At 45.1% G+C, this 23888-nt stretch overlaps 1 protein-coding gene across 2 annotated transcripts in view; it reads left to right on the forward strand.

Moving 5' to 3' along the window:
- The first annotated feature begins 12695 nt into the window (after positions 1-12695).
- LOC125008074 (A disintegrin and metalloproteinase with thrombospondin motifs 2-like) overlaps positions 12696-23888 on the forward strand; it is a 110516-nt gene continuing 99323 nt past the window's right edge. For both annotated transcript variants that reach the window (XM_047585113.1, XM_047585114.1), the window contains exons 1-2: positions 12696-13351; positions 14941-15365. In XM_047585113.1, the coding sequence (XP_047441069.1) occupies positions 13264-13351; positions 14941-15365 (513 nt within the window). In that variant the 5' untranslated portion in view covers positions 12696-13263. The remainder of the gene's footprint in view (positions 13352-14940; positions 15366-23888) is intronic.

Consider the following 23888-nt stretch of genomic DNA (forward strand, 5'->3'; position numbering starts at 1 on the left):
CCACCGACCAGTCAAGTTGCAGCTTACACACATGTCACACACACTCCTTATTTATGTCGTGAGAGCTGAACTTAGATGTCGTTGCAGAACTTGAATGTGCCTCTGTGACGTTGACGTTCGACCTTGTCGGCGTAAAGTTTTATCACGTCGTCCTGTTGGATTGGATTGTGTGGAAAATTAGTAAATGACTTATGGGCAAACCTTGTTTTATGAGGTCACAGTGATCTCTGTGACCACCAGATTCTGAGCAGTGTATCCTTGAGGCCACATTTGTGCAAAGCTCAAAGTAGATGTTCCCGAGAAGAAGGAAAAAAAAAAAAAAAAAAAGAAGCAAACTGCCCTGGGCCATGGATGTCTGCTATATCCAATTGTTTAAAAGGGAAAACTTTAAAAGGAGGTGTTTTTCTGCTTCCAACTTTCATTTGTTCTGCTTCTCTTTCGGCCGGTCGTCTTCACCCCAGCCCTGCAAACTGTTGGGTAGTTGGTTAATGTAAACCAGCAAAATGTGTTGTAAACTGTGGCTTAAACTCCAGCTGAGAGTAATATTTTGAATTCTCTGTGTACACGTACAAAGAATACTTGAATAATTTGTCAAATGCAGCCTAATTGCGAATGTCCAATGTGTTGGGGCCACTAGTGTAAAATCTCCTACCAAGTGGTTGGTAAAGTATAAGCTTAACCTGGATCTGTTTGTATATGTTGAACGGAGGCACACACACACTCACACACACACACTTGAGGACTGCCGGTGTTATACAAGTGGCCAGCTGGGTAGAAATCAATCAGGTAAACTAGGTCGGAGGAGAAGAGGAGTGGGAGATGCGGGAGGTCTCAGAGGAACGGGCCTTTGTTCCACATAGAGGGTGAACACAGAAGAACGCATCAACAAAACACCCCTGTCCTTTCCCCGAGCTGCAGGAAACGCAGCAGGTTCACGTCTGTGTGCGATGCACATGCTTGCGATGCAACAAATGTGCACACGCAGGCTACACAACATCTGATCCACACATCCAGGCTTCCGTTGATCTCCCTCCACGTCTCAGGCGATGGCTTCAGACCCAGAGCCCTGAATCACTGAGGCATTACCGCCCTGATCACCCTTTTTCCACCGAAGGCCAATATGAATCTGCACGCTGAGCCCCATCCAGATGACCGCGTTACGTCCTCAGTAACCTAATAAAAACCCCGCGTAACACTCAGGAGCTATGAGCGCAGTCGGAAAAAATCTATCCAGAACCAATTTCTCTATATTGTTCCTAATAACTGGTGTTATTGCATCCTCAGTGGTTTCCCATATACATTGAGAAATAATGAAGCGCCGAATCAAATCAATGAAATCCACCCACTTTGTAATAGAAAAGATGCATCGTTGGTTTTATATGGTTATTCATGTTGTTCTTCCAGCCATGCACTGCGTGTTCTCAGGATTTATCAATATTTATTTTAGGTGTTGAATTTTAAATAATAAGTTATATAATGATTTGATTATGCATCGCCGCAAATTATTTTGCATGCTCAGTCTTTGTGAGTCGGTGTCTGTATGTGTGTGAGACAATCTGCTTCTCTGCATGAGCTGCAGGGCAGTTCCATAAAGTTTAATTATATGTTGCATTCCCAGTGGAAGAGCTGAGATTAAACTAAATTAAATTGTGTTGGGGTGCATAAAACGTTTCTGTGCTGCCGAGTATGTACACACACAATCGCGCGTGAGCGCACACACACAGAAGAAACATGGCACACAACAAAAGGGATGGGAAGCGCGGCACCGCCGTTTGCTGTGATTCACATGAAGTGCAAACGGTCCTGGTAGTGATCCTGATTGTCATTATCTCGGTCTGTGTGGCTGCTGTCTGCCTTGTTTACTGCTGTTAACAATGACCGAGTGCAATTATTTTATATGTGTGTGTGTGTGTGTGTGTGTGTTTGTGTGCAGGAAGTTAGAGATGCTCTTACACAGAAATAGATCTTACAGCATTCCACCTTTAAAAGACTGACTAAAGAAAACTTACTTTGCAAACTACTGACCATATAAATGTCCCTCTCTTATATGCAGTTCTGTTTTTCTTTGTTATTGTCTTCATGTTTCAGCTGCTAATAGATGGATATACTGCACCTTTCGTATGGCGCCTTATAAAGTATTACAGTACATATTCAGAAACAGTAGCATGCTTTTAGAGTGAAAGGTTGCACCCCCTTTTGCCCCCCTTTTTTGGTCCATATTGACATGACAACATCACGCAGTTGCTGCACATTTGTCGGCTGCACATCTATGATGCGAATCTCCCGTTCTACGACATCCCAAAGGTTCCTCTACTGGATTGAGATCTGGTGACTGTGGAGGCCATTGGAGTACAGTGAACACATTGTCATGTTCAAGAAACCAGTTTGAGATGATACGAGCTTTGTGACATGGTGCATTATCCTGCTGGAAGTAGCCGTCAGAAGATGGTACACTGTGGTCATAAAGGGATGGACATGGTCAGCAACAATACTCAGGTAGGATATGACATTTAAACCATGCTCAGTTTGTACTAAGGGGCCAAAGTGTGCCAAGACCACCACCACCAGCCTGAACCGTTGATACAAGGCAGGATGGATCCATGCTTTCATGTTGTTTATGCCAAATCCTGACCCTGACATCTGAATGTCGCAGCTGAAATCAAGACTCATCAGACCTGGGAACGTTTTCCAATCTTCTGTTGCCCAATTTTAGTGAGCCTGTGTGAACTGTAGTCTCAGTTTCCTGTTCTTAGCTGACAGGAGTGGCCTTCTGCTGCTGAAGCCCATCTTCTTCAAGGTTGGACGTGTTGTGCGTTCAGAGATGTGTTTTGCATTCCTTGGTTGGCTGTTGGTTGTCTGCCCATTCTGCCACTCACTGGATATTTTCCCTTTTTCAGACCATTCTCTGTAAACCCTAGAGATGGTTGTGCGTGAAAACCCCAGTAGATCAGCAGAAATACTCAAACCAACCTGTCTGGCATCATCAACCGCACCACGTTCAAAGTCACTTAAATCCCCTTTCTTCCACATTCCGATGCTCGGTTTGAACTTCAACAAGTTGTCTTGCCATTTATACTTTGTAGTGCATGTGAGTTTCCGTCTATCATGGTGTATAATGAGTTTATCAGAGCTCTGCCTCAGAAACTAAAGCCAAAAACATTAATTATGTGAACACTTTTTTCTGCATCGTGTGTTTTTAATTCAACATTTGTTTTAATCAAAGTATTAAAAAAACCGTCCTAATAAACACCTAATAAAGTCTTTCCAGAATGTTGCATGGGAACATTTCAGCCCCGCTCCTCCACCCATGCAGTCTCATCAGCCCACATTGGTCGTCCTTGTGAAATGCTCTTTCCTGGTATTCAAAATGTGGCTCAGTGAGCAATGCGAGCATCCCACTATTTTGAAATGGTATCAAAGCACAGCATGAGCTTAATTAGGATTAGAGCAGTGATTATGTTTTATTATCATAGCAATAATAGTATGACACATTTTACATTTAGCTATGTTAATCCAAGGATAAGTATTTATAAGACAGATACAAATATGGATTGGAGCATTAAGTTGTTCACTGATTGCCTGCTGTTTTGCTTTTTAAATTTTTTTTAACAGTTTTTCTTCTTATTTGTGACTGAACTTGATAAAGTAACGTCTTTTCTCAGTCTTCTAGTCACGTTTCTTTAAATGCTGAGAATGGCTGAAAAGAACAGTCATTCATATCAGTTGTGGTTTCCAAATTGAGTCTTTGTTTCTGTGAGTGCATGTGTTTGTCAGAGAATAATTATAGAGATCCGAGTCAGTCGTGATGTGTTCCATGTGGTGGGTGTCCAGTCATTGTGGACGTTATTGGACTTCTGGCAGATAATAAATGTCGTCTGGTGGACGGTGGTCAATTCCCTTTTATGACTTCGCTCCAAGATGTGGCTCACGAGCACCAAAATACAAACGGAGGCTTATCATGTGGCTTGAGAGACACGTCACCATTAAAGCAGCACGCCTTTTCTCCTGCCCACATCCAATATATATTGGTTTCTTCTTCATTAACTCCATGACTACACATCTACGCTGAACAGCAGTGTTTATGCGTGAATGTGCGCCGACCAGTTTTCTTTGCCAAATGACAAAACTGTGCTTGATAGGCAAAGTCTGGTGAGGAGTGGTGGTGCTACTCTGCTTAGTCTCGGTGTGTTTATGCTGTGCACAGCGTTGCAGACAGTAGCACAGCTACTTGTAATCAGGTTTAAGTGACTTATCCAAGTCACTAACTGGGTTTACATGGAGCCGTATACTCTGATTACAATCGGTTTAGAAGCCTGAACTGAATGAAAATGCTCCATATAAACACCTCAGTCGGAATAATCAGGCCCAAACCGAATAACATTTCATTCGGTTATCACAAGGGTAGAATATTCCTTTCCCAAACCGATCGAAAGTCATGTAAATGGTGAATCGGAATGAAGTCAGGCATCGTCTTGTCCGCGTATGCTCTGTCTCGAATGCGTAAATGCGCAGTGACGTTCGAGTGACGTTTCCTCAACTGATCCTCCGTGGAGCGTTTGTTTTAATAACAACTCTGAAAACACTAGACCAGGGGTCTTCAGTGTTTTTCAGGCCAAGGACCCCAAACTGATGAGAGATTAAGTAGGGACCCCCTACCTACTATATGTGTTATATGTTAAATTTAGCCTAGTGCTATTTGTAAATATACATTATTCTCATCATTTTGCATTCAGTATTAACCTCCTGAGACCCAAGCATTTGTTTGGAATGCATCTTAATATGCATCTTAATTTCTTTAAGATAGGTATTTGGCATTATTTGGACCCAACAAGTATTTACTTTGAACAGTGATTTCCCTATATTTTACAATTTAAGTCCCCAGTTTGACTAAAACATAAAACTAATTGGAAACTATGAAATCCCAATGTCCTCAAACGAGTACTTGGGAATTTGTTAAATTTTCAGATCTTATCAAACCATAAAAGTTAATAAGAATAAATAAACAAGTTTATTGATCCTTCACTACCAGTCATGGCAGACAAAACTGTCTCCTTAAAAGGACATGAGGTCTAAATGAAGCAGAATAAGCTGCTACAAACCTACAGGAGAAAAAAAAAAAGTATAAAAAATGTCTAATCAACCAAAGATTTTGCAATCCCCCTGCAGCATCTCCACGGACCCTGTAGGGGGCGTGGACCCCCTGTTGAAGACCTGCTATAGCTATAGCATAAAAAACACAACATCAAATTTAAAGAAACGTAGAGTCGCACCACGGCACTGACGGCAACGTCAACTCCAAATAATTTTCCCCACATTGCTTCGGTGCCCACTTTAGGGCGGCGCCGCATATAGTGAATACCCACTTTTTGCGTCACTGGTTGCAGATGCATGTCTACCTGAACTACATACACATATTTACATATTGTTAGCCTGATAGCATAATTCTCTAAGTCATATTTGAATGTTTTGGGAAAAAAAACACAATTTTTAGCAGCACATTGGTATTTCAGAAGAAGTCAAAAAATTACTTGGGTAATTATGCTATTAAGATATTGCATTTTCATGTCCGGCATAACTTTTAAAATGAGTCATCATTGATGACGATGGACGCTTGTTATTTTATCGTGGCACACGCCTGATTGTGGATAAAAGAAACTGAAAGCGTTGAAGGCCGGAACAGAGGAAAGATACATTTTGAGGTTTAGTTGGATTAGGGCGGCATTCTTGTTTTGTACTGGTGACTCACGAATGATTGCCGACTTTAAACAGGAAGTCTCAACCGGGTCTAGTTTCCCTTTCCGCCCATCTTTGTTTTGTTGTATTTTTCTCTCCTCCACTTTGTTTGCTCTCACTGTTATTAGATGTCTTGCCAGCCCCGCCTCCGTCTGCTCCTCCATTCATCATTCCCTGTCCTCACAGATGCCCTAATTTGTTGGCCAGCCACCGCCTGTACTCGCCCTGACACTCTAAATCCTTTACCCTTTGACCTCGGACCCCTGGCCCTGCTGAAACTGCAACTGGTGCAGAGACTACAGGGAACACACACGACTCCTGTGGGCTTTACACTCACCTCAGGCTCTCTCGAATAAGTATTCATTTGCATTTGTGAGAGAAAGTGGAGAAGATCAGTCAGAGAAACGATGGTTAATGTTAACTACCCTGCGCTTTGATTCGTTTTCATCTGCAACAACAAATTAAATAAGAAATATAAGGGATTTAAGCCGTCTCAACGGATCTTTCCTGACGCCATAAGTGCATTAGGTATTGCATTCGCAACTTCCACTGCGCCTCATTAGATGTTACGTTCACACACTCTGGCTTCTATATGATGATTAACACTGGCTGACACCCAATATGTTTTCAACTCATGCATTTGATTAATAGGCAAAGCATTGATAGAGTCCACTACACCGGGGATAACATTCGCACCATGATAACACATTAATGTAGCGGCTGTGAAAGCTCTTTCCGTCCTTGTGTCGCCAATGTCGCACCAATCTCGATGAGAATCGGGCGGCTCGCGCGTGTGACTCCGCGAGCCTTGGCCCTGAAGCCACACAGGAGAACGGAAGAAAAGTTTCCATGCAGTTGCGAGGCCTCCTTGTTCCCCTGCACTTACCAGAGCTGGTAATGTACCTACAGTAGGCGCGTGTGGGTGTGTGTGTGCGGCTATGCTATCATGCTTCGCATTCTTCTGAAAGCTAGTCGTGCCTCTGAGGGATTATCCCACCTCGTGAGCAGCATTGTGACTAAAAGTTCCTTTGTCCACTTTGCAGCCACACGTCCTTTTATGCGCGCTCCTGTGCGCTGAGTCGGGAAGGGGAGCAGAAAGCAGCCGGCGTCGACGTAATGACGGAGCGATAGCGGGGCACTTTGTGATTTCAGGAGTTTGAGGGATTTTGGTCGTCTTGTATTAAATACAACTTGTACAACAGCTCAGTTTCTAGTTAACCAAAGAATGCATATGAGAAACGGCTAAAATGTTTCCTTCACGATGGGGCGGTGGAGAACGTGAAAGGGAAACCAGGCAGAGCAGAACGACTCGATGAATGACATCGTGACATTTACTGTCAAACCCGTGCATACATTGCCTTCAGTGACGCCTCCACCGTATGCATGAATTCTCGCTCGATTTGCCTTGAAGAAAGTCCCACAAAAAACTGAACTGTGGTAATTTCAGTTTTTGGAGAAAACACGTGGAAACACGTGGAGCATTTCTCGGTCTGCACCTGGGTCCAGAGAAACGGTTCGTGTCGTGAATTATTAGAAATACTCTCAGATTTCACAAGTGACACGTTAGAGTTACAGGGGGAAACAGTTTCTGTCAGCCAGGAGTGTCACCTTCGGGCACACTATGACCTGATCCTGTCACAGGAGCTTAAAAAAAGAATTCTTTCCCAGTTCAGTCTTTGTGTTGCTGTTTCGGATGGATGTGGACTTTCTTTCTTTCTTTCTTTCTTTCTTTCTTTCTTTTGGTTCCCACCAATAATTACAGTCCCACAATGGTACTCATTCCTGGGCAGGAATGAGCTTCCTGTGGTCAGGTTAAATTCAGTGGTCTCTGTGCCACAGAGGTCAGGGAGCAGAATCGGTCTCTGTGGGATGAGGCCCTGTTGGAACTACATGGCGCTCTGCCCTCAGTCATCCAGGCTCATTTTCCTTGTTTAGGCAAAGATTAAAATCATCATCGAAAAAAAAAGAATAATCTTCTTACGGGACTGGCAGTATTAATTTAGATCCTGACCAGGAGAAGAATTTAACATAGCTTATTCCCCACAGCAGCTGTTTGTCTATATATATATTTTTTAATTGTATGGAGTTTTTTTTGAGAGTGTTTTCCTCATGTGTTCTTACAATGATCTGCATTGATCCCCCATAAGACTCTTACCTCCAGTGCTCTGTTTGGACAGATCACAGCTTGAAATTGATTCTAAAGAAACCAACACACCTTCATGGTCCCGATCCGTGGCGATCATTTATCAGAGAGGCAACCTGGGCCAATCAGATCAGTTGAGGGCATGAAGGGAAATAGGCCACAGGCACCCACTGAGAGCTTAGATAACATATGGTGCATAAACGGTCAATAGCAAAGTGTGTGTGTGTGTGTGTGAGTGTGTGTGTGAGAGAGAGAGACACTGACTAAATCACCACCTGGATGTGGTCCTTTATTGGACTGTGGTGTGTTGGCTTTGTGACCCCTTTCACATTTTGAAAGGTATTGATAAAAACAGTGATTTAAACTCACTGCGAAAGCAAAAACACCAAGCAAAAAAAAAATAAATCAAATCACAGCGTCAAGTGGACTTTTGTTCGAGCTTCTCACCAATTTGTTGCTGATTTGATGGTTGATTATCAAGGACTCTTAATTGCAGCAGCCACGTGTGAGGTCCACCGTATTTGCGTACGCGCTGGGGCGCGCACACCTGTATTTTTGCACAAACCCGCGCGGAGTCAATTGACTTTCAGCTGTCTCCTGTGTCAGGGTTTGCGGCTTCGGCCTGATGTGCTGTCATGGGGCTTTGATGCCTCATCATGTAACCTCTCTCAGACACTGGGAACACCTGTCCTTGCGCTCATAAAGTATGCTAATACATGCGCACACATGGTGGCCTGCTGCCTGACCTTGCTAAGACAGCAGGAGTCATCGGAGAGAGTGGCCGTGGCATCCCTGCAGGACACTATTTGGCATATGCTCACTCAGTATAGCCCTTTACACGTGCGGCATAATCGAGTTGCTGCATAGCGCTAAGGCAGGCTGCACTTCCAGGACGTACAGCATTAGGGTTGAAGCAATAAAAAAAAAAAAAAAAACATCTGAACAATCAACTCATCTTATGATTTCTAAACACCTTTTAGTTATTTTGCTGCTGGCAATAGAAAAAAAAAATCATGATTAACAAATAAGTGAGCGTGGATTTTATTTCGGCTTCGTCTCGGCGCGTTCTGCAGGGACAAAAAAAAAAACATTCTTTAACAAATTTGCCCGAATGCCGCTCCTCAGCAGTGGCTGTAAATCACAGACAGAAGATAAACTCTGGAGGGTGTCAACTAATATGACAACTTGTAATTAGAATCTATATTAAACACACACCGCGCTCAACATGTTGAGAACACAACAGATTTTCTCCACTTGTCTCGTCTGACCATGTAGCTCCATTTCTCCACTCGCAATCTGTTTGCACATGCACAGGCAATGGACATCTGAACACCCACCTCCCAGACAAACACACAACCACGCGCCTTGCACACACACACACACAAACACACACACACACACACACACACACACACAAAACCCCACCCTGCCAAACCTGGCTATAATAACCTCCACAAACACAAGACTGAGTGTCTGTCTGTTTGTCTGGGTAGAAGGATATTATTGTCTGTCGCTCCCCTACTTCCAAGTGCACTTTTCAAGGTGCAGGGCTTGGTATCTCCATGGCAACAGCAAAGCCACCAGGAGCAAGAGGGGGGGGGGGTTGGGGCATACTGAAGCGAGGATAGGTTTTTATGTGCGGGGAGTGGTGTGAGGGTGTCCCTCTGTGCGCGGACGATGCGGGGTGCACAGAGTTGGGAGCACTGACCGACATCTGCGCGTTGTGACGGTGGGAAGGGAATGCAAACAGGGTGTGGCTCTTTCTCCAAGTGTGTACGTGGTGGGGTCGTGAAACAAGTTTGTGCGTTTGCCAAACAGTCTTAGTGGAGATCCGCACAGAGAGCCCAGGTGTAATCTTGATGCTGGGTGAAGGATGACCTCTCACTGTACAACACACACACACACACTCTTCTCTCTATGGCGGGCCAGTGTGTGTGTTTGTATAGCAGAGACCTCCACATACTATGAGACAGAGTTTACATGTGCTCGTGTTCATACTGGCCCAGATACGTCCACTTCTTTACATTTTTCTTCTCTTCGTGTATCCTTCCCTCTCTTTTGACCTTTACCATCCTCTGGGGAATTTTTTTTCCTGATTTCTCCGTCAAACACGTGTTTAATTTAAAAGTAATTTTCTGAAATCATCCCATCTCAATTTTTCCACCCATCCAATCCTTCCTCCCCATCTGCAGTATATTTAGGGTTTCGGCTGTTGTAAATGTAGGTTTGTTTATGGGCAGGTTCAACAGTAATGCAGATGTAGACAACACACCCACTCAGTGATTTATGTTCAGTGTCAGTCGGAGGGTAGAGTGATGTTGACATGTTGTGGTAAAAAGTGAAGGTATGGAGGTCAGGAAGGACGACTTTGGATCGTGTCCTGTCTCAGGTTAGTTGGGAACACCTGAATCTGTTCACCTAACTGTAACCATTATTTAGTTACCATGCGCAGATGTTTTATAAGAATAATTATTAGTGGCTGATACATTGAAGAGAGACATCACAGTATTACATTAATGATATCTCTGAGCTGTAAGGTGGCCAGACTAAATTGGCCGTAGGTGTGAGTGTGAATCGTTGTCTGTTTCTGTATTTGGAGGCATTTGGAGAGATATTTGGAACTGTTGCATTTCGTTTTGTGCAACAGCATCGTCCTGAGGCCGCTAAGCGCGGTTTAGCTAGGATCAAGTTGTCTGCAGTGTTCTTTTAGCATGGCTGTAGAAATCAAATGTTAATGTTAGCTTGGTGTGCGGATACAGCGCTGTACAGGGCGCATAACGTTATATCCAAAGCGATTAATATTTACTCACCAAACAGCGCTGTCTCATCAGTGAAAATCAGTCTGCAGCTCGTGGGATGACTGCCCAGGGGCGGGTATAATAAAGGGACGGGGTTGATAAATGAACACTTACGGTGTTATATCCAGGTTCAGAGCTCATAGCAGAAATTAAGAGAGTTAAATGTGTTGCACTGACTCTCATTAGATTTCATTCACAAACACTCAGTTCTGACACCAACTATTCATCCTCAGTAATATATATAAAAGATTTAACTCTACAAAGAGAATAATTAACTCACTTACTACAACTACAATTTAAACTAAAAACTAAGAACAATGTTGACTGGTCATTAGGTATTAGGTACTTCACGATACGATACATATCACTATACTTGAGTCACGATACGATACGTTATCGCGATATTATGATATTGCGATATATTGCAGTATCCTTCACTGTTCATCAGGTAACTGATCAAAAAAAACAATATTAATTCAAATTATCCGTTTGTAATTTATTGCACTTGTGAAAAGTGGATCAAGTGTCTTGCTACTTAAATGTCAAAACACTTTGTCCATCTTATTAGTTCCTTCTTCCAATTGAACGCCAAAGTGCCTCCAAATGTCACCTTTAGTGCTTTAGACCAAAAGTATCAGCAGCAATCCGTTGAAGCACGCTGTTTTTGAATTACCGTAATTCACAGTGGTTTGCGCTATTGACAAAAATGTGGTTCAACACTGGGAGGTTGTGCCGTTGTCTGGAAGACCTTCCTGACATCTCAATGGTTTAACTAACTTTGTTTTTACCAACGAATTCCTCCAACACTGCAGTGGTGCATCATCATTACCGTAATGGCAGCCCGTTTTCCAGATAGCGCAACTCCCCGGTGTTCAGCCACACTTTGAATTCTGAATTCTGGTGAGTTACGGTAATTCAGAGATTCGGATATTCGGATATTCGGGTATTACCCCATACGTTTGTGTTTCATGTGGCGCATTTACACGAGATAAACTCTGCGTTTTACTCAAATTGCATTCCGTTGTTATGGCTCTGCTACTTTCCGCGTGTAAGAGACAGTTTGAATTATTTTGCAAATTATAATGGATGATAAAAACACATTTTTGATACTATTTATTTCGGGGACGAAATACATTATTGGTTGATTTAATGATTTCATCCATCTAAACGGGCAAATGGTTCAACAACATCTCGACTTTGCGCTCAAACATCTGTCCAAACTTTGAATTGTAGCACATCCTTCATGATTCTTGAGTGACCAGAGGCAGAAAGTAAACCGCAAATAAAACAAAAAAAGTAAGAACTCACCCCTGAATCACAGAGATGTCGATTCACACTGGATTACTATTATCAGAGGACCTCTGTGTTACGACAACTATGGTAGGTAGTTTGCGGTGTAATTTTTGCTTTACAAATCACGGACATGGACGATTCGCATTGGATTAAGATCACAGACAACCTCCATAATTATTAGAAATTACCGGAGGTCCCCAGGTGAAACTAATCTCCTGCGAATAGGGTTTAAGTGGCTTTGAAAGTGTGGGTAAATATTGAAGCTAAATGCCATAAAATAAAGATTAAATAAACATGATTTAATGTGGCAATAAAAGAAGTATTTGACAGTTAAATGTTCTTATAGTTTTTATTATTATTATTATCATTATTATAATTGTTCCTAAAAGGGAAAAAACTATTTCAGAAGATAATCACTTTTGCTGGCATCAGTTGTTTACCTTACGCTGCGCATCGGTGATTACAGCAGTTCGAGATTAGTGGTCGAGGTGGATAAATGATGTGCTAAATGAGGGCAACGCAGGTTAGGGCTATAGTAGGACTTCTATCTCTTTTTTTTTCTTGTCTGCAAATTGGACCCTTGGGTCCTGCAAAAAAAAATACATATATATATAAATAAATAAAAAATACTGCGTTTCCACCAGCAAGCCACACGGGGCGCTGCCGCTCACCCAAACCCAGGACGGAGTGCTGAAAGTTTAAGAAAGGCTCGCAGCAAACCAAGGAGCGACGGAGCGGAAAAGTTGAACAGTGGTTATGAACCCAGAAAGAGCGTCCGAGTCGCAGAAGCGACTTTGAGCCGCGGCTCTCGGGCGGAGGTGCGATAAATGAGCCCGCTTGTCAATTTGCATTTCAGCATTTGTTGGTGTCAGCTGTCAGCGGGCCTGTCAGTGTCTGTTGAGTCTCTGAAAAATCCCCTCACATCACAGCGGAGACGCGGACTGGGTGGGAGAGCCGGGTGCCCTGCGTGCGTGCGTGGTGTGGTGTAGTGTAGTGTAGTGTTCGGAACAGCACGGCGAGGAGTGGGGGAGCGAGCGCGATGCGAGGAAGGAGTTGAGAGAAAGAGAGGGGAAGAGTTGAGTGAGAGAGTGAGTGAGCGAGAGAGAGTGAGAGACCTCTACGGAGAGAAGGAGAGAGAGAGGGGAGGAGAGCTCCGTCTCTCCCGGTGCACTTGGCAGTCTAGTTGCGGGCTGCTGTGCTGTTGCTGTCGTGGCGTGGCTGGTCGCGCCAGGCGGGGAACTTCACCACACTGGAGCCCGGAGTCCCACTCTCTCACCTGCGCAGTTCGGAGCTGCCATGGGTCTCTCGCCAGGATTTACTGTCCTAATTATTTTCCCGGCCTTTCTGCTGCACACCAGCGGCCTTTACATCGCCAGTAGCGTTGGTGAGTACAGTCCACTCAAACGTGGCCAGTGTTTATATTGTTCTCCGTATCTAGATGGTCTCTTATCAGCGGGGCTCAATTCTGCGCTCACTGCAAGTGTGGAGCTCATCGCAACAGCAGCACGGCTCCGTCCAGTTCCTCCTGCTTGTGTTTATTTAATTTGTGGCATGCTTTTGCAGTTTTTTTTTTTTCTCAAAAAAGGGGAAAAAAGCAGTGTAGCAAGCGTTTGCAACTTCTCTGTGTCCTGCTTCTTGCAGCGACTTTCCGTCGGTCCCTCGGCGGTGCAAGCATTGTTGTGATTTGCTTTTTCTCATCCAGGGGATGATTTTATCTAGGGGTGTAAAGGGGCATCAGATGCGCCGGCTCACTGTCGGATTTTTATTTTTTATTTATTTATTTTTTTTGCGGGGAAGTAGCCTAACATTATCTGATCCTGCCGCTGTCGCATCTATCGATCCGTCACAGGACGCTGGAGTCGGATGTCAGCATATAGATCACACTATTATCAAATCATCCCTCCAACATGGAGGTTTAAGAAAATATTAACAGTGCGCGTTCGGTTTTATCTGTCAGCAAACTTTATGAATTAGATATGATGGGTGGACGCTCAACGACCGATGCACAGCGGAACGGTCTCGGACTGTGTGATGGCATTGACACCGCGAAGTGGCCTTGGCTCGGTGTGTAGTGAAGTGTGTGTGTGTCAGCGGGCAGGTGTGTTGGTGCGTGGGCGCGGGGAGCATCTCTCAGGTCGCCTCCATAATGCACCTGTACTGTCACTGTCACCTGAGAACTAGAGTGTTTCTTAATCAAATGAAATAAATGAAACACCAGGCGGGAAATTCAGTGTGGAAACATCGCAAATTAGATAATGATAATTGATCACGCCGAGAGAAAAGATTAAAAGCAAATGTGATCTGTAGTTAAAATACTAAGCGCTTGATTGATGTTAATTTGAGATCGTGGCTTGTCTTTTAAAGGCTATTCAGTCGGTGTTGAGGTTATAGAAATCTTTTTTTTCTTCTTCTTCTTCTCCGGATCGAGCAGCTTGCAGTGATAAAACGGCGTGAGAAAGCCGCAATTAGCACTTTGATCTTGTCCTGGCTTTCCTGGTGACGCTGGAAGGGCACAGAAGGTGTCAGGAGCGCAGCGCGCACTGCTGAGGCTGCCTTTCCAAGCGCGCACTGCCTGAGCACCAGGGTCTCCTCCGGGTTCATGGGTGGGGCCGTATGCGCGCGCGCGCGGGCGCGTGCGTGCGTGTGTGCGCGGGTGAAAGGTTAACGCTTCTATTCTCTTAATTTACTATCGAATTCCCTATGACGCAACTTGGAATAAAGAATAAATAATTCCATGGCAGTCCTGACATTTTTCTAATCCCTCATTTTCCTCCCATCTCTTTTTCCATCCTTCTGTTCACCCTGTACCCTCACTCCCCATTTGCTCCACTCTTTATTCCCCCATTTTTCTCCCATGACGTCTCCTCCCCCCCTGCTTTATCTTCAATCTCTACTCTCTACTGTCTTACTCACCGAATAACATTCTTTCCCTCTTCTTCATCTCTTACCCCAACCCAACCATCCCTCTCCTAGACTCCCTGCAGCATGTCCTGGGGGAGTATGGACTGGTTAGGCCAATCAGTGTGGACGCAGAGGGCCGCTTCCTGTCGCACGCCATCTCGGCTGGCCGCTTGGCAGGAGGGCAGTCCCGTAGGCGCCGGAGGAGGGAGGTAGGAGAAGGCAATGATGAGTGGGAAGGACCACGAGAACCCGAGGAGAACCAAGAGCCTGTGGCCCGTCGGGAGAGACTTTATTACAATGTCACCGTCTTCGGCCGGGAGTTCCACCTGCGTCTGAACCACAACGCCAGACTGGTGGCCCCCGGAGCCAAGATGGAGTGGCGAGATGACAGCGACGGCGTCCGGCACTCCGAGCCACTGCAGGACGAGTGCTTGTATGTGGGTGACATCGCGGACGCGCCAGGAGCCACCGTGGCTATCAGCAACTGTGACGGCCTGGTAAGTGCACAAGCTGTGTCACCTGTGCTCTGCTCTTTTCTTCCTGGCTGTTTAGTGTATGTGTATATATGTGTGTGTGGACGGAATTACACGATCACGTGGTCGACCCTAAAGCTCAGAGATTTTTACGGGGTCGACTTTGATTTGCATTGCTCCCTTTCGTCCTCTAAACACCAGGCCTGACCCGACGCCATCCCCGCCATGACAAATACCTGAGTCATGTTTTTATCCCCCCTCCGTGTCCTCTGCCCCTTCCAATGCACTCATGTAGCTGGGCGGCGGGGGGGAGGTTTATTAAAGGACTACGCCGACATTTCAGAGAAAACCTCGGTATTTATCACCAGCCGCTTTCGTGAAAAGCGTTCGGCTGACTTGTACTACGTGCAGGTAAGAATCAATGGACGAATAGCTGACACTGCAGCTCAAATTTAAATTGCCACCATAAAATATTTTAGTTTCGCAGCAGTTGCTCAAAGAGCCCGATTTGTAAACGCTTTTAATAGAGCTGATGAATAGAGGGAAAAAAAAAAGGGAAGGAGATGGCAAACAGTTGGTGAATGGCTGTCAGTAAGGGAGAGAAGTGACGGTGTGAAAACTGTGCGCAGGAGCCGAGATGAGAGGATGAGAGGAAAGATGGAGGCCAACGCTCGAGGAAGAGGTGTAAGGTGACAAGTGTGAGAGATGAGCCGCAGGGCAGAGGAAAAATAAGATTTGCATTAATATGGGGAAATATGCACATCGGGGTATGTACAGGGAATTATTAAATTTTGGGGGGCGGGGTGGGTTGATGGGGTGGGGGGGGGTTCCCCTCATTAGGAGAAGTGTTCATTAGTCAGCCAGAACAGCCCACCACTGGAGCTGAACAGCAGCAACTGGATCCGTTTAGGGTTGAGGACACTGGGGACTGAGCGAGCAGCTGAGAGAGCAGGCAGAGAGCCAGGACAGCACCGGCCTGACATGCCCACTTAGCTTGACACCAGCCAGTGGCAACTCGCTGCTGCTGCTGCTGCTTACTCCCGCCTGTCATTTCAGAGCCTGTTGGTGATGGGCCTTTCAAGGAGGGAGTTAGTATCAAAGCGTAGCTGGTTACAGATAACAGATCAATCGGTAGCAATCGCTGGACCATTCAGTGATCCACCACGCTAGATGTTCGGTCTGTTTTATGTCAACGTGCTAACGAGTTGATATGGTTTCAGTTAAATGTAATAATAGTCTCCTGATCAGATACGTTTCTGCTGCGAATGGAACGGGGGAGATGGAGAAGAAAATGCACAAATTGTGTCGTTTGCAATGGATTCATTTCTGCAGTTTTGGACTATTACTAGTCGTATAGTGCAATGTTTTTAGAATTTACCCTTGGAAACACTCAAAGAGTTGAAGCAGTGCATCAGTGGAGGCACTGGAGAGGAGGACTTTAAGCTTGCAGACATGGCAATCTCGTCTTCAAGTTTCATTTTCCTGTCCATCCATTATCTGGAAACATTTAGGGTGCTGGAGCCTGTCCCGGCTGTCATTGGAAAGGTTGCTGGTCTATCACAGGGACGTTGTTACATGTTTGTAAAAATACTGACTAATCATTTTAATTATTATGTTTTGTTGGAATGTAACGTCTATTTTTTTTTTTTTTTCATTTTTTCCCAGAGCTAATTGTTCTGTTTGTTGTAAACCCCAACTAGTGAGACAAATCAAGTCACTTTCCCCTGAAGCAACAAGAAAACATCTCTGTGTGCGTCGTCTCTTTCACACCAGTTTTGCAGGAAAACATTAAGTAGCATGTGGTTAGTTTCATACGATCTACGTTTTAATCTATTCACGATTTAGCTAGCTTAGCCTAAAACCAATTAGTGCAGTAGACTATTACTGTTTTCAAGAGATAATCTTGGATATCGTGCCTATTTGAAATTTCTAGGATGGATCTATTTCTCTAAACTCCTAAACATTTGATATTTTATTCATTTTGCTTTGTAAAAAGCGCCGTTTAATGTGTACACGCAGTATTTAATCACATTAATGCTGTCTGCTCGCGTTTAATTTCTCCCTGCCCTTGAACAGCTCGCGTCGTTAATAATCACTTCTTACAACCTCTTTGGGCATGCCAAGAAATGCAGCCAAGCTTTGCCTTCTTGCTCTGCCCGTATCTGCCTTTGTAAACCCAGCAGAGCCGCACAACGCAGCTCCGCCACCTCCACCGCCGACGGAGACGCCGGGGGTAGTTTGTTTGTGCACTGCGCTGCCACTCGGTGCAAATAATATTACTGATCATGATGATAATATTACTAATAATGGAGAGGAGGAAGGAAAAGAAGAGGCCAAACAAGATTCATTACGAGATGAAACAAATGACTATAAATAAAAGAGCAGAACTGCGCGCAGGAAAAAAAGGGAAAATCTTTGACTGGACAAATGACCTTTGGAGGGAATTGGATTTCTATGGAGCTGAAACTGCTGTGAAGCTGTGATCAGCTGGTTAGTTCTGTGGATGACTAAGAGGAGGCAGCATAGTGTACACCACGAGGACTGAGCAGCGCGTGTGTGTGTGTGTGTGTGTGTGCGCGCATGTGGTTTTAGTCCTCGGTGCAGGGCAAAATGAAATTAAACTGCAGCTGAGACTGTGTTTCTGTGTGCAGAACGGCAGACGGTATGCATCAAACAAAATAACTCGGAAGCGTATTATGCTCCCACTTCATACGTAAACACTGGCGTATATTTCTATCTAATTGATATTAGGAGGTGGGTTACAATTATTTCTTGCAGCTTGTATATTTTAGTAAGTGCATCTGTTTTAATATACAGTACAGTAAAATGTCTCAGTGTGAAAAGCACAAAAAGGCTGAATTTAGCTGCGTCGGTTTCAGGGCCTTGCTGTTGCGAACACATGCACTGATAAACAACAACAGATCAGTTTACCTGTTTAAAACGAAGGCTGCACGTAGTTAATCTGGGATTTTTCAGTATTTGCTAGTCAGCCTTTAATTCTCGTTAAATAATCATACGGCAATTCAAAACTGCATGTTTTCAGGATTAAGCTCATCTAATTAACGTATGCAGCAACACACAAACGAAATGTGTTTCATTTTGAACATAATCTTATTCAGTGGTTGAGATTAAAGGTGCGGAGTTATTCTAGGTGTTGTATTATAGATCTGCTCTGCGGGTGGCGGCATATATTAGACAACAAAACTAGCTGAGCTGCAGGTACGCTGTATGTTAATATATTTTTTGCTAATTAAAAAAACCTCACGTCGGATTGTAAACAATTATTTTAGCATTAAATTTAATTGGAAGAAACACCTGCGCTCTGCAGATTTATTTATTTATTTATTTTTCTGTTAATCTCGGCTAAAAGAAGCAGAAACTTGACTCGAACTGGGAGCTCAGTTCCCGAACTTCTCTTTCGTTGTTAATCCCTATTTGTGTGTGCGACGCTTACAGTGTTTGAGACGGTGTTGGCCCGTTTTCCTTCACGTGTGGGTGTGAGTTCAGGTGCATTTGTGTACATCTCACGCTGGATGTCAAGTGTCAGCAGAGGCCTCGCTTCAGAGGAGACGGAGAGACACGGCGATGGGCGATCAAGGGTTACAAAATTATTGCAATTTCCTTTTTTTTTCCTCATGAAAAATAATTTTGTCACTGTGAAACTCTGAAGTAGCTATGTGGGCACTGTCACACTATACACAGTGTGCCTGCACGGTCTGAGACTAATGCTGTAACCTCTCAGCCAGAGACGCATTCATTTTCACTTTGGAAGTTTATTCATTTTCGTCAAATAAATCAGTTCCACTAGTCTATAACGAAGGTCAGCGCTTCTACACGTGGTTTAGTCAGAACAGGTTTTCCCTGCAAAGTGCTGAGTTTCTCCCTCAATTAGTCATGCTTTGACAAGGTAAAGTAGTCTGATCCTTGAAACAGCCACGGGCACAGACAGAAACAAATGTCCCGTTGAGAGCAAAAAGTGTTAAAAAGTATGCGACTCATAAATAAACTTAAATACTTAGCGTGGGCCAATGTGACCAAGAAAAAGTTTGAAAAAGAAATAAATAACTCAACTAAACTGCAAAGACAGAAAGAAAATCATGAATAGACAATTTTTTGAAAGTTTGAACTAGATCCATTAATGAATGACTTATTCAGTTAGCCAGGTAATCGTTGTTAAAATTAGTCGACACACATAGGAACATTTGTGGCGCATTTTAACGTGACATTAAGAGTGATGGAACATTTTCAATCTTTAACATTTGCCTAATGATACTATTCATCACAGAGTTCAAGATTTAGGTATTTAAGGTGCAATTAGGAAGGAAGGAGTTGTTTACAATATTCTGCCGTTAATTAGTGTAGACATGGTTAAGTGTGATTTAATTTCCCTGATTTGTGCTGATTATAGCCAGACAGGTACCTGTATTATTTATCGCTTCTGACGCAGACTTTGTGTAATGTTGGAGATGGAAATCTACCTAGTTCATGTGAATATGTCCTCATAAAACTAAAGTGCTTATAACTTGCGAATGTACTGGAGAGCAGGGTTGCCGTGCTACGCTACGGATAAGGACTCAGTGACTTCCAGGCATGGAACGTCAACTAACAAACAGTGTAACCAAATCATAGACTGTATAAATATGGAACAGGAGCACAACTGCTCCTCAAAAGTAAAACCAAAGCAAGTAGAGCTCCCCCTGGTGACTGGCTGCAGTACAGATCATAAGCTACATGATAGTAGATGGGACTTGGGTCAAACTAAGGATGGTTTCTAGGTAATATAATGTAAAAAAATATATATAATGTGTCAATGTTTTAGATGAGCTTTGTCTTAGTTAGTTATTTGACGCCATGGAAACAGGACGTGACATAATGGCGACACACCAGTAGCCATGCCAACCGCTCTGTAAAGCGGTGCCGGGGGACAAGAGACTTGTAATTTATCTGTGAGGTAGAGCAGAGCACAGTATTAATTAAACGAAAATGCGAGTGAGTCTGGCAGAAGTGCAGCCGGGTCATCGATATCACAGATCCATGAGGCTCCGCATACTCTGGCACCAAAGTTGCAAGATGGCGCCACCGATGTAGCGTTTGGCCAATGCAAGGAAGTGGGGACACGTTGTCCACATTTACACAGTCTGTGTCCAAATATTCTTACATCTGTCTGGTTACCACCTTACTCTGAAGTCCTCGGAAAAAATACAAAAAACTATACGTGCAGATAAATACTTAATATCCACATGATCCACCAAGATATATTTATATTTAAAGCTAAACCATAGAGTACAAATGCATGTGCAACCACAGTGACTGAAGCAAATCACGTCAAAAAAATAACTAACTGTTAAATGAGTTAACTTTTAAATAACATGTAAAATAGTAAATGCCACACATGTTGCAGCCGTAGTTTACCGTGGGAACGCAGGGTCACGCAGGTCAGAAATCAAACGGTGGGAAGTGATCTTCAGGAGTTTGTAGCAGAGGAAGCGTGCGACCTGTCATCTTGGGTTTTACTCCTGAAATCCAGGTGGATGCACACCTGGCTGCCGAAGCACGTGTTTCCACAGCTGCGGCGTACTCTTCACAACTTCACACATGCGTGCAATAAACACGCCGCGCGCCTTCGAATATGGTCAGGCGCTCGGGAAAATGGCAGAGGCAGCAGAAAAAGAAAAAGTTTCCCTGAGCCATCTCTTACCCTGCTGCATGATAAAAACCAGCGCGCACACATTTCTCTTATTGTCTCCACCCCTCACTTCTCTCACTCCCTCGGTCTCGTGTTTCTTGGCCAGGAGCGGTAGCGGCAGGCAGGAGAGCTCTCCTAATGATGGTATTAAAAGAGTCAGGGAAATGACAGAGAAAGGAGAAAGGAAAAGAATGTGGCAGACGGCTTTTTCGCTCCACAACACCCACAGATTCAGAGCTCCACCGGCGAAAAAGGAACGAGACGGTGTTCCTTTAGTGAGCAGTCTTTGTCTGTTTTTAGCAACAGCTCTGCTCCTAAGCGTTGATCAGACAAGTGTTGTTGAGGGTTCAGGGTATTGCCCGCTGCCTCTGCATAAAAGCAGCCAGCTCTGGGAAGATGTTCTCTATTCGCGGTGGCCGTCGTCGCACATTATTGGACCTGATCCTTTATATATTTTATTATATATATGTATATTCTGATGTATTTACGTGAACGCTGGACCGCGCCGCTGTTATTTCAGGGGCTTTCACTGAAAAGACCCAGACGTCGACGACGAGGAGAAACGCCAAAGCGCAGACAGGTGTTTTATTCTACTTTCTGTGGGTGTGCGCTTCATTCTTCGCCACAGTCGTCTCACTAATTCACCGTAATTATGTTTTGACTGTATGCCTGAAATGAAAGGTAATGTTACCTAACAATGCCAAGCCACTAAACACACACAGTACGAACACACACACACACACACACACAGTTCTGTGCCAGCTGAGGGGTTAATCGTGTGAGAGCGTGTTGACAGAGGGGCGGGCCAATCGCAACAACGGCCTCAGAACTGCACTAAATGCCAGCGACACGGACGCTTGCGCCAGCCGTGCCCCTGGAACGCACTCAGTCATTACCTCCGCATTAGAAGTCAATAAAGTAGGCAGCCGTGGGCCGAGCCAGCCCATCCATCCATCCAGCCAGCCAGTCCAGCAGTTAAGCCCGGTCAGGCGTGGCGGCCCACTGGACCCTACACTGTGTTATTCCACCCCGGGTCACACGATAAGCAGCTCTCAACTGTAATCTGCTCAAATTGAAATGATGACATCAATTACAGCACGGCGCACAGCTGTTATTGACCCGAGCACTCACTGGCTGCGTGGAATAGGCAGCGAGCGGAGAGAGGGAGGGGAGGAGAAAAAAAAAAAAAAAGGGAGGGGTGAGGCCTGCAGGAACCACAGGGCTGGAGGGAGGCCCGGGTGCGGGGAGGTCAGGCTGCCGAGGCGCGGCGTGAATGAAGAGTCAGACGGCGAGAGAGCGAAAAAAAGCACGTTCTCTGTATCTGATTGCAGGTTCCACCCTGCAGCGTAGCTCCACTCAAACACACAATTACTCAATCTAGGGCTATTATCAGCCGGAGCGAGGGAGAAACGCAGGAGGAGGAGAGGGAAAGAGAGAGAATCGGCAAGTCTGCGCGTTTCCGAGGAATGCTACGCGGAGCCAAACGAGTGCTTTTACCAGAGCTGTGATTACTGCCACTCACTCAGTGCACTTAACCAGCCCCCTCACCGTTCTCCCCTCTCGCTCTGTCATTCACGGAGCGCCGGCTCAGAGCGTAAAGGTTCGTTTGAGTGGATGAAATAACAGGATTCACCCAAGAAAATAGAGCGGCGGAACCCCGTCAATTTCAGGGAAACACCTCTGCGGTGATTACAGCCAGTTATTTTTATGCGCCGGAACGAACCGAACCGATGTGATGTCACAGTAAAACGGCGGTGCGACGGCTTGGCGCACGTTTAAACAGTCGCATCACTTTTGAGCAACTGCACACGACGACAAGGGACTAGGTGAGCGCAGGAAATGCGCTCTGTCAAAATGAGTATTTCAAAGAAACATTCCAAGGTCACGACGAGAAATGTTCCTATCATGTCTGGAGTATTTTGAAGATACGGCTTCTGAGCATGAAAGGCACAAACATGTAATTAGAGATATCTGTGTGGCTGGATAAGAATGTGGCAGCACAAAAAAAAGAAGAAGGCATAATCAAGGAAAAGAATGCAGTAAATTTAGACCGGTCCCGTTTTGGAAATGTTTCCTTTCCTGGTGGACGGCCCCCTCCGGCACGCCTGTCAGTCAGTCAGTCAGTCAATCAGTCAGTCAGCCAGTCCCAGAGGCCTCAGGGCCGTGCAGGAAACTGATCGATGCCGGCCGCATCAGCAGTTCCGCAGGTCCCAGCAGCCTCCGCGGAGCGTCTCGGAAACAGGACGAGGCACCCCCTCCCCGTCCCCCGTCCCCCGTCCCCCGTCCCCCGTCCCAACAAGCCTCCCCGCCCGCCTACCCGCAGACTGACCCTGCCCGCGTCCCCAGCGGCCCGGCTGGCCGCGCCGTTCCGCCTCCCGGACCACCACACAGGTGGCTTTGTACTCTTAAAGCTTCCGCTTCATCTGGAAGCTTTCCCCCCACGTAATCCTCACAAACAGAACACAACGCGAGACAGCGAGCGGAAGAGACAGACAGGAGGGAGCGGGTGTGAGGGGGGGAAGATGGCGGAAAAAACGAGAGGAGCTCAAAGGGGAGAGGGAGGCAGAGCGCGGTGGAATCTTAATGTGCCCCGAACTCGAGCAGGAACAGCGGCGTCATCGTAACCGTCGCCACCTGCTCGGTGCCCAGTCAGAGGGGATGGAACATTCCTAAAACCTGCTTAATTGGCGCGAAGAATTCAGCTTTTTGTTGTCTCTTCTAATCTGAGGTCACTTTCCTGCTCCCGGAAGCAACGACGCTCCTGACTGACGGCGGACGTTTTGTGTTTGCCGGTTGCTTTCGCTGCATGTGTGCTCACCAGAACTCCACACGCACTAAAAAATATGTGCGCCTCTTGTCCC

The sequence above is a fragment of the Mugil cephalus genome, chromosome 5 (assembly GCF_022458985.1).
Source record: "Mugil cephalus isolate CIBA_MC_2020 chromosome 5, CIBA_Mcephalus_1.1, whole genome shotgun sequence".
NCBI classification, from domain to species: domain Eukaryota; kingdom Metazoa; phylum Chordata; class Actinopteri; order Mugiliformes; family Mugilidae; genus Mugil; species Mugil cephalus.